Source organism: Grampus griseus (genome assembly GCF_964374135.1).
Source record: "Grampus griseus genome assembly, chromosome: 10".
Lineage (NCBI taxonomy): Eukaryota > Metazoa > Chordata > Mammalia > Artiodactyla > Delphinidae > Grampus > Grampus griseus.
In genome coordinates this window covers 86,056,905-86,071,929 of record NC_139004.1, presented here as the reverse complement: position 1 = coordinate 86,071,929, position 15,025 = coordinate 86,056,905, and the positions used below count along the sequence as shown (strand labels likewise).

At 43.3% G+C, this 15,025-nt stretch overlaps 1 protein-coding gene across 1 annotated transcript in view; it reads left to right on the top strand.

Moving 5' to 3' along the window:
- The window catches only part of RYBP (RING1 and YY1 binding protein), a 73,454-nt gene extending 60,234 nt beyond the window's left edge, over positions 1–13,220 (top strand). The window contains exons 3-5 of the mRNA XM_082664056.1: positions 8,374–8,550; positions 8,645–8,743; positions 9,186–13,220. Coding sequence (XP_082520182.1) covers positions 8,374–8,550; positions 8,645–8,743; positions 9,186–9,438 — 529 coding nt within the window. The 3' untranslated portion in view covers positions 9,439–13,220. The remainder of the gene's footprint in view (positions 1–8,373; positions 8,551–8,644; positions 8,744–9,185) is intronic.
- Positions 13,221–15,025: the final 1,805 nt, after the last annotated feature.

Below are 15,025 nucleotides of genomic sequence, written 5' to 3'. Positions count from 1 at the left end.
GTGTCTGTGGAAGGGTAGTAGATGCATCTACAGCTGGAAAAGTTAGTGCTTTGAAACGTAGATATTACTTTTAAGGGGAATTATTTTGTGGAATATCTGCATGTTCTGTGTACATGTACTATGACGAGCTAAGAGAACTTTACCTCCTTTAATCTTGATTTCAGCCCTGATATATTAGGTGTGGTCCCATTTCCATTTTGAGTAATTTACCCAAGTTCAATAGCAGAGTCTGGATAAAGTCCAAAGGCTGTCCTAACTCCAAAGTCTGTACTCGCCCTATTTACCTGTGAAGGTGAGGATGGAGAGATAAGTGGAATAAAGGGGATGGCTTGACGGTTTTTTCTTTTCTTTTTTTTAATTTGATAGTTGGAGTCCGAATTAAGGGGGAAATTTTAGTTTTCTGGTACAAGGCAGAGTGGTTCTCCTGAGTCCAGAATGTATATTGGCAGCAAAGAGTAACCTAGAAGATGAACTCAGACCCCTTCAGGCCACCCAGTGGCTCATTGTAGAAGATTTGAGAAATTTCATGAAAACAGGTGTTTACATGAGAGGCCAAAGAACTATTTAGGAGAGAAAAGAACAGCAAGAAAAGATACTATTTGGGGAGCAGAGAGAATTTAATAATGCCACGCAGTGTATGATTGTAGCAGTGAAGGTCACAGGGTCATAGAAGTTTCGTATTACCCTGGTGTAGCGTGGCCTGACTCTGTGGCAACAGCAGCTCTGGGGAAGGAAGGCCATGAGTATTCATCTTTCCAAAGCAAAGCCAGCTAGGTCTGAGTAATGTTGAAGTGAGCCTAAATCAGCAAGCTGAAAGAGCATCCTAGTCACTGGGACTGACAACTAGTACAAGGTCTTATGTTTCCTGCGTCAGGGAAGAATCTGACTGGAGCTCTTTTTGTGGTTTCATCCCATAACTGAACAGATGAATATTTGTCCATTGGTCTCTTAAGATGATCAGCCCTTTAAAATAGTGGCAAAGTAAGTGCGTACCTAGAAACTCCCTGGGAACTTATTTACGAAACTAGATTATCTGCCATATTTCCTCATCTGTTATTCTTCATTGGGCTGGATTGACTCACCTGGGTGATTCTTAGTAATAACTGTACTATAACAGTGAATCAAATATGAAAAGGTACAGAAATTTTCATGAGATTAAAACCCTTTGTTACAAAACTCTCAGCCTAGCATGGTACACCTGAAAGACTACCAGACTAATAGTCTCTGGTGTAGTTGTAAATCCTCTCTCTCTTTTTAAACTGAGAATACTAGTGGTTGTGTAACATACCTTTTAGAATTGTTGAGGATAAAGTGAGGCAGTAGTTGCTAAAATATAAGTATAGGTGGAGGGGAAAGAGCCCTAAAGTAGCCTAATTACTTCAAATCTGTTCTACCTGTGCATGTCTAGAGTTTAAAAGAAGTCTTGTGTCACCCTTTGAGATCTCATGGTCATTGATGTTGGAGCCAGAATCCTGACTTCTGTGTTCACAGCATTTCTTCTCTGCTTTATCTTTGGTATGTAACTTACAATGGGTCAGCAGCGGGTGGGTAAAATGAACAGAAAGCGAGTTGCTCTTGTAGGGCCTCTTTTCTGTTGCGCTCACCGAAGCCAGGAGTCAGTAGTGTGTGGTTGGCAGTGTTGCTGGGACAGACCCTGAATCTTAACGCTTACATGGCCTTGGAGCTAAATACAGGCAATAGCTGGCGTGAAAATGGATTCGCAGCTTCTTTTAACTTGGAATACATATTGTATGCAGACAGAGATCAGATTTATTTACCCTGATTATGGCTTTAACAGGTACTTCTGCAAAGAAAAAAAGTTGTGCAGTTTATAACGCATTTTACACATTTGGCCCACCCGCTTCCCTGAGGTTGTGTTTTCTATTCCCATTTCATTTTCAAAATATTTTAGTCGGTAACGGCTGTGCAGAGTACTCTGCTGTGTTCCCAGCTGGTGTGTGTTTGTGTGCGTGCGTGCGCACGTGTATCGGGGGCTCAGTAATACAGAAGTTCAGTCATTGGTGGGGAGGTAAGATGCATCCTAGTTAGTCCAATGCGCACGTGTAGAATAACCTTTTGACTGGAGGGACGGGGAAATGGGTCATGTGGAGAAGCCTCCTTTTAATTACAGAGCCATGATGTGATCTCAAAGACTCGTGGGCTCCTGGTAGAGTGAGCTAAATGGACAGGCATTTTCAGAGTAGTGCAGTCCTGGAAATTGCTAATTTTTCAACCAACAGATTGCCAAGGCGAGGAAGGGCTTGGTGGGGGAGGTAAGGACGATGGCAGAACTCAAGGGCAGTGTCAGTTAACTTGGCAAAGATGTTTTGTAAGTTGCAGGGTACTTTTTTTTTTTTAATGGATAAGTTGATTGTGTGATTTCAGAGCCTTTAGGGTATTTTAACTGAAAATGGAATTCCATAAGTGGACAAAACACACAAATGTTAGTTTAGGAAGAGCTGGACATAATCAAGGGAAAAAAAGATTTGTTATTGCTCTTTGTTGCCTGAACTACGAGAAGATGGCTTTGTCCTGTTTCTCTTTGTGGGAGCTGAGATACAGAAAAGCACATGAGAAATGATCACAGATTTCACGTTCCCCTGAGCACACAGTGGAGAAGGAAAGTGTTGTATGGGGGAAACATATGGTTTGCCCATGTTCCCCCAGAGCAATCCAGGAAGATAGCTTGTTTTTTGCTCTCATTTGTGTTTGTGTGAAATTTTTCGTTTTCAAAAATTAAGGATGTCCCTTGATAAAGATTTGCTTCACTTTGTGGAATCAGTTCTTCTCTGAAATATTAGCTGTTCAAATGCAAATAAATAGACAAGATTTCCTGATGATGTCTATTACTGAAATGTCACAGCAGATTTTCCTTTGTAAACTCTATTGGAAAAGCAACAATAAAGGTATGAAACAATTTTCAGAAGCCTAAAAATTTTTTATTAAAAAAATACAGTTTTGAAGAAGATAGCAAAAAACTTTTGTTGGCAAACGTACTTATAAAGGAAACCAGGCCCCATGTTACATACTGTATAGTATTTCTGGTCAAATAGGGCTTTTTGTTTGTCTGTTTTAGTTGGTGGTGATTAATGGGCTTTGAGGTGTAGTCACCAGAAGCAATAAGCCATGTTCTTTGATCTAATGTTTTCCCCTGTATTGGGAAAGCTGTTAATTGCTAGTTTAAGATTTGTTAGTTGGGAAACTTAGGTAATTTTGGAGAACCCCAGACTCTCAGCTCCGTATTGAAGAATTGACGTCCTGCAATATGCTGGAAATTCTGCCCACTAAGTGAGCTATATACAGTGTGTTGTACGACACTTAAAAGACTGCACTGAGCAGTGTAAATCTGTGGGAAGTAACTATTTCTCACCGATCAGCAGTGTTAAATATCATGATAAGGGTTCTTTCCTTACAGGAAATGTTAAAAGACATTGGAAAACATACTTTGCCATCTCCTCTCCCCGTGCCCTTTTCTCTCCCCTTAAGGACAACCAAGTAGTCCTCTTCTTACCCCAGTGAAGATGGTGGGGCTAACGAGAGTGCTGGAATTCTTGGGCAGGTATCTGTTGAAACCGTAGCCTGAGTTGACCTGGGTCTTCCATCCCTAGTACCCTGTGCCCCCTCCCCGCCCCCCGACACACACAAACGGTGGGGAGACTCATTTGAAGTTACTTTCATAAGAGGAGTCTTTGGGAACTTCCCTGGTGGCGCGGTGGTTAAGAATCCACCTGCCAGTGCAGGGGTCACGGGTTCGATCCCTGGTCCGGGAAGGTCCCACACGCCACCAAGCAGCTAAGCCCGTGCACCACAACTACTGAGCCTGCGCTCTAGAGCCCGTGAGCCACAACTACTGAGCCCGTGTGCCACAACTACTGAAGCCCGTGCGCCTAGAGCCCGTGCTCTGCAATGAGAAGCCCGCACACTGCAACAGAGTAGCCCTTGCTCGCCGCAACTAGAAAAAGCCTGTGTGCAGCAATGAAGACCCAACACAGCCATAAATAAATAAATAAATAAATAAGAGGAGGCTTTGAAAAGTTCAGGTGGATCTGGGTTAAAAAATCCCAGTTTAGCCACTTACTGTGAACCTTAGACAAGGTTCTTGATCTTTCTGCTTTCAGTCTCCTTAATTGGTAAAACAGAGGCAATCAGTTGTGCTCTGGAGGATGCTGTGCTGACTCTGGCTCCGTAGTGTGCCTGTCCTGTTTTGGCTGTGAGGTGGTCCTGGCCTGCTGCTCGACGGCAGTTCACAGCATCTAACCTGGAGAACGCGGCCAGCTGGGGTGCGGCGTGCGTGGCTCTCCGTGGAGGTGGCACGTTCCCATCCTCATGCCGTCAGAATGCTCCGGCCTGGGAATAAGTAGGGGACGGATGGCAGGAGCTGCCACAGCAGTTCTGGCAGGGTGGCACCTTTGGAGGGTCTCCCACCGACGACCCTTCTCACTTCTTCACCTTCTTCAAAGGTACGCATTGTGTTCAGCAGCAGTGCACCATTTCAAAATGAATTCGGTGCGTTTCCCCACCTCACCCCGTTCCCTGATCCGAGAAGGACTGTGGGGTTTGTTGGGGGAACTAGTTTGAAAAAAACCACTCTAATAATTAAAATAATAGATTCCCACCTGTTGGTGAGGGTTTTTGTGGGGAAGGAGCAAGTGATGATGGAAGAATTACTAGGTTGTTATTTGAGGACGCTGAGAACACAGACGTACTTGTGAAACAAAACAGGTGCTTTTAGCAGACATCCCATATTTCTTGGTAATAATCTGATCCCAGTGAGCCTTGGGTCCTTTTCATTTGTGAAGTTTCAGTTTGGTTGCCCATTAGAGAGGAGGCACACTTCTTTCACTATTCTAGTCAGACATCATTTTCTTAGGAACAAGTGAGGACATCCGTGCGGTTGTGCACACGTGCTGCATTTGAGGTGCAGTTTATGTCACCGTGTGTGTGTATACATACTGTCCTACAGATGCTGGATTGTGGTGCGTGCACTGAAAAATTCTGAGGGTTTGCTTGCCCTGCTGAAATGTTAGAGAGTGGTCGTCCACGGGAGGAGTACGAGACAGGCACCTGGCCTGTTGCCCATGCTTTGCCCATGGCCTCGGCAAGCCGCCTGTGAGGGGATAATCCATCTTGGATCAGCACGGCGTCTGGGTGGTTGAGAGCCGCTTGCAGGTGCATCAGGTGCCTGCCATTAGGGGCTGTTTGTGAGACGAGGGTGACTTCCTTTCCTCTTTGCTCTCCCCTAGCTCTCTGTTCTGCTGGTAGTGCCAGCTGCTCACCAACCCAGGTACCACTTCTGATGTCCATTGCTTCAGGATCTCTCCTCTGATCTCTCATTCCCATATTCTGCCAATATTCTGCCAATAATCCCCCAGTACCTAGCATCCCTCCCATCTCAGAAGAAAGTCTCTGTTCCTTTCCCAGTGCTTTGCTTTTTTTTTAATTTTTATTTTATTTATTTTTTTATACAGCAGGTTCTTATTAGTCATCAGTTTTTTATACATCAGTGTATACATGTCAATCCCAATCCCAGCACTTGTTCTTTTTTTTTTTTTGCGGTACGCGGGCCTCTCACCGTTGTGGCCTCTCCCGTTGCGGAGCACAGGCTCTGGACGCGCAGGCTCAGCGGCCATGGCTCACGGGCCCAGCCGCTCCGCGGCATGTGGGATCTTCCTGGACCGGGGCACGAACCCGCGTCCCCTGCATCGGCAGGCGGACTCTCAACCACTGCGCCACCAGGGAAGCCCCCAGTGCTTTTCTTGATTGTATGCTTTCTCTCCTTTGCCCCATGGCTAACCCCTCTCTTCTGCCTGCCTTCAGTCTTTCTCCCTCTTCAGTGTACAACATGATTTAAGCCTCCTGTTCCCAAGGAAATATCCTCAAACCCTGCTGACCCCTTTCTGCAGTGGCAGGGCTGTCCTTTACCTCAGCACCACAGTTCTCAAAAGGGTTCCTGTTGGCCGCCTCTAGATTATTCCTCTGACATCCTGTAGTTCCTTCCTCTTTGCAGCCCTGATAGTGTGTGGCTTGCTCTCCTGAAAGTCGGCAGTTGACTTCTTGATCACCAAAGCTTGGGCCCTTTCCTCAGTCCTTATCCTACTTTGTCTTTCTCTGAAATTTTCGTTTATCCTTTATTCATCCAGTAGGTAATTTTATTGGGTACCTGGTACTGTGCTGAATGCCATAGAGAAGGCTGATTAAGACACGGTCATGCCATTCAGGAGTGTGCATTTGATTGACAGTTACAGTGCGGCGTGCTAATTGACATCATAGAACTCTGTAGGACATGCTGGAGTGAGGCAGGCCCCCCTAACTCAGACTGGGTGGGCCTGGTGATGGGGCCGGGGGTGGTTTCTCTGGGGCAAGCGTCTGGTGTGCCACGTGCCGTTGGTTCTTCTCGCTGTTGCAGGTGGTCTTGGACTGGTGTCCAGTTGTCTTCTCTTGTCAGACTTCCATGCAGTGAAGTACACATACCGGCTTAATTGAAAGTCTCCCTCAAGGTGTAGTTTTTCATAAAGTTTTATTTATTTAGTTAGTTAGTTTTCACTTGGCTGAGTTATTTCATTTTGACACCTGAGTATTGGTTAGTATATGACAGTTTGTTTAAACTCTGATTTAAACTGCTTGGTAATCCCTGTAGACAGCTGGTCTGTTTGTGTTCCCTGTGAATACTTTTGAAATAGTTTGTAGTGGTGATTATCTTCTCTGTAAGTATTAACAGATACACTTCCTCTTTGAAAGAGAAGAATGTGTTAGAATGGCTGCTGCTGCCTTTGTTAGAACCTGTGAAAAAAGAATGTTACCTTTCACCTTTCACTTGAGGGGCGGGAGTTTAGAGTATTAAGTACCTTCCTCCCTTTATCTCGGGGCACTTCACATGTTTGAATCCCTTGCTCAGTGGCATGTGAGGCTGCTTGTGGTCCAGCCTGAGGTGACCGTACCCGTTGTGGGCTTCGTCGTATGCCGCCGTAACCAAGGCCTGTGTTTGCTGGAGACCAATAGGAAACTTGCTCTGGGATTGCTCCTTTGTTGGTGTGTTTCCTGCAAAGCCACACTATTGTGGAGCCAGCACTGAGACACTCAGAACAAACCCAGTGTCTTCCCCTAGCAGGCTGGCCTTGATGAAGTCAAGGAGTAGGTGTCTGTCCCCTCCTCGTCCTGTATTTCTTCTTCGCCACATCACACCTCCTCCCAAGAGGTGCTTCAGTAACTGTGCTTAATTTAGGAGCCAGCGTGTCCTGTACCTAGCAACTCTTTTTGTTTTCTTGAAAAAAAAATGGCGGAATTATTTAAGAAAGAAACTTCTGTTTTGTTTTTCGTAGGCTTTTTTTTTAAATTTTTTTCTATTTCCATTCTTCCACCGCTGGCTCTCTCATTGATGAGGCAGACCTTGTCTGTCCAGTTATTTTTCTCTGGCCAGTGCCTTCATCGTTGGGAACAGAGGGGGACGTGGGGTCTGAAGGGGATCATTACATCATGGCAGGTGGTTGCTTCACCTCATTAATAACCCACTTAGATATGTGTTTTCTACCTTGTACTTGGAGAATTTATTATATTGTAAGTGTCGATCTAGATGCTAACGTCTTTGAAAATTAATAATGTATAGAAATAGCGCCTAGGTTTTCCTTTCTCCCTTTGCCATTTGGGTCCGAATGGTCATGCACTGTGAGAAGCGTTTGGCACCGTTTAGAATTTGTAAACAATAGTGCTAAGAGCCAGTGTCAGTTGGAGACTGGTGCAGACATAATGGTTTATGGCACAATGAATGTACCACTTGTCTAAGATGTTTTTATAGTGACTTTGTCTTCACCCCCTTGGAAGCTCGTATGAACCACAGTTACCTTTTATTGCTCGATACGTGTTGTCTGTGCCAGTCACAGAGCAGCAGGGGAGCAGACCAAGTCGGAATAATTAGATTGAGGAGTGAATGTCACACTTCTAATTTCATTCTCTTTTCAAGGGATTACCAGTGTCCATTTAATAAAATGGGATTAACCCTCTGCGGCAGAAGTATTTGAAAGCTGTCAGTCAGTATAATCTTGACAGCTCAAAAGAAGTAGTGTTCTCAGAAGCTGCTTCTCTTAGAAGCAGCGTCATGTTTTAATTGGCTGAAAGTCTTGACTGCACAGGGATATGTATGTTTGTGTGAGCGCGTGTGTTTATGTCATTAAAGGTGGATGTACGGAGAGTGGATTTGAAAGAGGAAAAGTTTTATGGACTTAACCATACTATCTGGAAATAATAAAACACCATATAATTTAGTTTGAGTTGCTGGATACCAGTAATAGAATACCTAAAAATTATGAGACCAAAATTTTAAAATTAAAGAAACAGTTAAAAAGCAAATAATGAGACATCTTTTCTTGAATGTTTTAGAAAACCTCGGATCAATTCTCAGCTGGTGGCCCAGCAAGTGGCCCAACAGTATGCCACTCCACCACCCCCTAAAAAGGAGAAGAAGGAGAAGGTTGAAAAGCAAGACAAAGAGAAACCCGAGAAAGATAAAGAAATTAGCCCTAGTGTTACCAAGAAAAATACCAACAAAAAAACAAAGTAAGTTCTTCGGTAACTCAGTACAGTACTATGTTATTTTGCAGGTGAATCAAAGATGTCTTTTAAATGCCTCTTTTTCTGTCTCCCCATTTAGACCAAAGTCCGATATTCTGAAAGATCCTCCTAGCGAAGCGAACAGTATACAGTCTGCAAATGCTACAACAAAGACCAGTGAAACGAATCACACCTCAAGGTATTTGAAACTAGAGTGAAATACCACGTCGCTGCCCTGATTCACCTGCTCATAATCAAGAGTCAGGGGTGGTTTTGTGCCTGTGGGTTTGTAGGCTAAGATGGGGTGGGGTGAAGAGCTGGGGCAGTGGGACTGTTAACTTTCAAAGTACATGCACATAGATATGAGCTGCTTTTATATCACTGAGTCCAAAACAGGAGAAAGATAAATTGATCATAATTTTGCGGTGATCCGAAGCTTTGCTAACTGATTGGCGGTTTCGTTTCTTGCTGCGCTTCTTAGTCGGCAGATATGGTAGTAAGCGCTGGTATCCGTGCTGGCGTTTTAGATTCATTGCCACAGCGTCATGCAGTCTGTGTGTGTGGCGGGGTGATGTTGGGCCAGAAGTCCTTTGCATCCGTAGCCGATTTCATGGGCTCTTCCCCTGTGGTGTTGCTTTCAGGCCCCGGCTGAAAAACGTGGACAGGAGCACCGCACAGCAGTTGGCAGTAACTGTGGGCAACGTCACCGTCATTATCACAGACTTTAAGGAAAAGACTCGCTCCTCCTCGACCTCCTCATCCACAGTGACCTCCAGTGCAGGGTCAGAACAGCAGAACCAGAGCAGCTCGGGGTCGGAGAGCACAGACAAGGGTTCCTCCCGTTCCTCCACGCCAAAGGGCGACATGTCAGCAGTAAATGATGAATCTTTCTGAAATTGCACATGGAGTTGTGAAAACTATGAATCAGGGTATGAAATTCACATCCTCCACCTGCCCATGCCGCTTGCACCCCTGGAGAATCTTCTGTGGACATCGACCTCTTAGTGATGCTGCCAGGATAATTTCTGCTTGCCATGGGCATCTGGCCCCCAAGGAATTTCGCACCCTGACGATTACTCTTGACACTTTTATGTATTCCATTGTTTTATATGATTTTCCTAACAATCATTTATAATTGGATGTGCTCCTGAATCTACTTTTTATATAAAAAAAAAATCTGCTGTGCACAATTTTCCATGTACATTACAACTGGTTTTTGTTTTTGTTTTGTTGGGGGAGAGTGGGGTGGGAGGGGGAGGGAGCTTTTATTTATTGTGTTCACAGACTCCATCCTTTCAGCATATCCTTTTAAGTTTAGTTCTTTCTTCCAGTTATACTATGTACTATCAGTTTTGATATAACTATATATATATAAATATAAAATTATATATAAAGGGTTATTTGAAACCAATCCATGGCAACGCTGGTGCTTGATACACTGTGAAGTGAATACAACATTGAACAGTTACAGATCTGGGACGGTCCCTTCTATGAAAGTGCTGAAATTAAGTTAAAATCAGTCTTACGTGAAGTATGTTCCAACCCACGTGGGAACTTGACTTTCTCATCTGTCTAAAGAGTACTGGACGATAGAAAAATATATATTTTTTAAACAATGTGATCTCAAATTAAAGACTGCTCCAGATAGCCTGCATTTGCGATGGAATAACTGACAAATCACAAGTGGTTTAGTTGGGAGGGCTTTGATCAGTCAAAAGTAACGAAACTAGCTCCAGAATGCCAAGTATTCGTGTAAATTACGGTTACATGTTAACATTGCTGTTCTTACATAAGCATTCATGAAATTATGGTATTCTGTAACTCGAATTCCATCCATTTTCCAGACCTCTACTCATGTCTGAGGTAAATTGATAAATTGTCTCTTAGTTTTAGGATTCAAACTGTGTAACCTGTATTTTTCGTCCATACAAGAAGCAAATCCTTGTCTCCACTTTGCATGTGGTGTTCTGTTTAATGGAACTTTGTTTGCCTCACTTCCCCTCGTTTCCCTTACCCTACCCCTTCAGTGGTGAGAATTCTTTTTCTTTCTTAAAATCTAGTCTTGTTGTTTTACTGAACAAAGGTTATCAACCAGTACATCCAGTCCCCACATGGAGCTTTTCAGTGTTGGGAGACATGTCTCAATTCCCTGCTGTGGGAAGGAACTCAGTGGTGAATAAATGGTTGAAGTGCTGGCAGCCAGAGTTGCAGGGAAAGCTCCTACTTCCTGCGAGCCTGTGATCTTTTTCTTCCTCAACATAAAGATGGCTTGAGTAAAACTCTCTTTTAAAAAAGATTCTTTTCACTCTCTCTTTTTAAAAACTGTCTTGCAAAAACAAACAAAAACGGGGGAAAAAAAAAGACCGCTAATATGAATCCACCCCTCCTCATTTTAAAAATGTTCTGTTTTGCTTTGTTTAGATTTAGGGTCTGTCTTCTCTTTGACTCTTACATTCATATCTGCAGAGTTCATAGACTTGAGAGTCATTTCAAGCATGGGAACTTGATGTCACCTTCCTTTATTTGACGGTACTTCTGGGAGGGCAGCAGATTAGTAATGAAACGCCACATTTTGGTGTGAAAAACCTGGTTTGCTTAAGAATAGAAGTAACTTCTGTCTGTGGAGGCAACAAGTAAACAGAAAAATTAACAGCTTGATTTGAGTAGCCAACAGGAAGGCTCCTTTCACATTTACATTAAAACTATTCCTTAGTCACTAATGTACCATCGTTTAAATTCTGCTCTCAAAGGTATAGATGATAAAGCAGTGCCACTTGTTGCTGTGGTCCTGTACTCAGATGCACGGACAGTGCGCCCCCTCTTTTCAAAATACTGCTTTCATCTGGGATGCAAGCTATACTTACCTTTTTAAATACATTTTTAAAGTATTTATTAATGAACCAAAGGAAATCAGATGCTTTCTGTAAGCATCAGGATATAGAATACATAGTGATTTGACTATGAATTTTAAATCCACATTTTAATATTAGTGGGGTATTGCAAAGACATTCCTTCTAAAGTTTTAATATTCCTTTTATTAAGGGTCTCAGGGAGGGTGAATTAGTCAGCCATATTTATTTTCCAGAGGTGTAAGGAATTGCTAAGTTTTTTAATTAACTTTTTAAAAAAATTTAAAAGTCACCAAACTCATGTGGGTTGCACTGCTTTTGAAACCAGTAAGTGTTGGTTTGCACTTTGTTCAGAAACACTGTGTACTTTTTCAAAATTAGTTTCATGTAAAGTGATTGGACCCCGAGATTAGTGGGAAAAGCTGGTTCACCAGCTACTCAGAGGCTGCTAATTGAGTCATTGCCAATGTCTTGGTTTTTCAGTTTTGCCTCCGTGATAAAGAATAAATTAAAGAATGGGGAGGGGTGAAGGAAGGGGGAGGATTGCTTTAGAACAGGTGAGAGGATGAAATGGCCATTTTGGTAGAAACTGCAGCGCACGGTGGGACTGCTCTCAGCAAAGAGATGTTCTTGGGCCCATCCTTTAGCTGCTGTTGTGTGATTCTGTTACGGTAGTGAGGTGGTAGGTACTTTAGGCTTTTAATTTCTGAAATTGATGACGTCCCTCAGGCATGTATTCTGGAAATGGAATTCCTGTAACTTTCTGCATTTGCAGTTTGCCCTACAATTAGTAGGCAGTGTGTAAAAACACTAGTGTAGGTGATAAAGATACATATTAAAAGAGGACCAGAAATACTTGGTATTCAGCGGCACAGTAAGCAGGTTATAAAAACAAACAAAAGCACAGTGTTACGCTTGCAAGTTTCCATTTGTTTTAATACCACACAATCCTTCACACTCGTGCGTGCGCGCACAGAGCTTATCTGACCTGCTCTGCTTGAGTCATGCAGTTCAAAAAATAATAATAGTAATATTAAGGTAAAGACATCTTGACACCCACAAAAAATTTTAATCAAAATCTTTCAGTTTCAATCTGGATATTCAAAACATTGGCAGAAGCTTCTGTGAGTTTAGTTCCACTAAGATGTTTCACCTGCCTTATCAAGACCATTCTCAGTCTACTTTTTTAAGCTACCGTATCTTAAATTATTGAAAATTTATTAATTGCTGACTATATAATAACCTTTGCTTGTATGTAACCGAAAATGGTTTAAGAGCCAACATTTAGAGTATGACAATGGAGCTGAACAGTTTTTAATGCGCAAGCAGTTCTGTTCTTGTGTATGACTTGTAACCTTAATTTACTGTGTAAAGATGGTTACATTATTTCCTTAGCTTTGTTTGTTGGAGACAAATAGAGAATGCTTGTTAAGTATGTCAAAACATAATCTTACCTTGTGAATTTTTGTTAATGTATTATACGAGCTATATTTTTCATTTGCTCAGAAAGACAGCTTGTATAACGCTTTTGGAAGTTCCTGCTCTGTAACGTCTTTAGAGCTGACAGTCTGTTAGGTTTGTTTTTTTTCTTCATGCTAAAGTGTTGGTGGTTTTGTGAACTGGTCAGAAATTCACAGGTCTTAAATGTTTGGGGGAAATTTATATTGGACACTGCTCTTTGTCTAGCAAATAAAAGATGTTAATATATTCCTGTTACTGGCATGTGCACGACTATGTTATTAGAAGCCACTTTATCGTTTTCCTGCTTTAAATAGAAATGTCTATTTATGAATTCTGCTTGTAGTTTTTTCACAAATAAAATAGTAAAATTTACATTGAAATCTTTATTTTTGTCTGTGTAGACTTTAGCCCGTAGGAAAACAGTTAACTTTTGTACTCAAATTCTTCATTTGTGTAATATTCCCCGTAGAACAGGAGGCCAAGAACTTGAGTTTATCATATGCTGAAGTTAATTTGGGTGTCTCAGTGCACGGCTCAGAGCTGCAGCAGAAAATATAATGGAACCAAAGAATGGCCGAACTTTGGAAGAAAGCGAGCTAGTGTCTGTAAATGCATCCTTTGAGGTAGGTTGCAGTGATTTAAGGAAGGAAGTGGAGATGATGGGTAACGATGATTAATTCAGTGCATGACTGAAAACCCTCAGAAGACAACCCATTTCTGGCCAACTGCAGTTAGGTAAGTTGTGACTCTGATGTAAAGGAAATGCAGTGTCAAACCTAAAAGCCCCACAAACAAACCGGCTTATTGCCCGGGGCTAGGGAGAGTGCTGCTGAGACAGTCACTTCCAAAGAATGTGGAAGTCACTTACAGCACTCGTAAGAGTCATCTGTGATTACTGTTCTTTGGCCTGAGTCTGCACTTGAACTAGCACGGAGACGAGGAGAGTATAAATGGTGCAGGACTGTAATTGGAAAATGGGTTTGTCCTGGTAAAAGAAAACTTAGCAAACTTCATTCTTTTTTGTCTTTGCTCCTGGCTCCTCGGGAATCTTGGAAAGGATCTGGAAGGATCGAAGAGCAGGGAGCAAGTGGTGTGTCTTTGATGTTTCCCAGTGCTCTCAGATAAGTGATGGGCTGTACCCTGACCGGTCAGCTTTCCTTGAAACCTGAGGAGTCCTTTTTGAGGGTCCCTGCTGCCGCAGCACCTTTTGAGGAGAACGGAGGCTGCTTCCCACACCAGATGGAGGTGTACCGCAAGATGTTGGTCCCTACAGTGAAAGTGCAAGGATGTCTTTTAGGAAGAGTGGATTCCTTCCGGTTGTGAAGATGAGAAGAGAGGGGAAGGCTTCTTCCCTCCTGTCTTTAGCTAAACCCCAGCCTTGATACCGCATGTCCAGACCCCTACTGAGGAATACTGTGGCCGGGGTGTGACACCATCGAGGTAAGAAGCTCTTGCTGAATTAATCTTGGTCAAGGGTAGGATGATGTCTTCAGTCAGGAAGTGACCAGGCCGTGCTCTGCTTTCCTTGTCCTGTAACATGGAAACAAGGGCAGCGAGGAGAAGAGGGCTGTCAGGGAGGCCCTGCATCTGTTTCATCCTTGACCTCCCAGCAGTTCTGAAGAGCTCCTCTGAAATTTTAACATCATAGCAAGGAAAGCTTCAGAGCCATTGTCGTGTTAGGCTTAAACGCTCTTGATCAAGGTCTTGTTTGTTAATCGTCAAGAGAAGCCAGGTTCTAATCTGGCTGCCCTTAATGACGTTTGTCAGGAAAGGACAGTCTTCATCCCGGCAGCCTGGGCTCTGTAAGCACAGTGGAAACGAACTACTGAATACTGCAGGGAAGGCTCTGATTTCTCTAGAAGAGATCGTAGGCCATGTCTAGAGAGATTGAAGGGAGGGGGCTCAGGTCTGGGTAGACCCTAGAGTGAAAGTAGGCATCCAGCTGTTGTGTTCTGCCTGGTCAACCTGCCTTCTCTCCAGGCATAAACCGCAAGGCTGGGGCGGAAGCCAAGCTGTAAGGCATCCAGTGCCCGGTTACACATCCACCGTGGTTCTGAAAAACAGCGAATAGGGCAGAGTGTGGAGACAAGGGCACGGGCTGAAATTGGTGCACGGGTGCTTTTGACCTGGACCACCCACCCTGTTCTCCCCACCTCGAGCTTGTGCCAGGC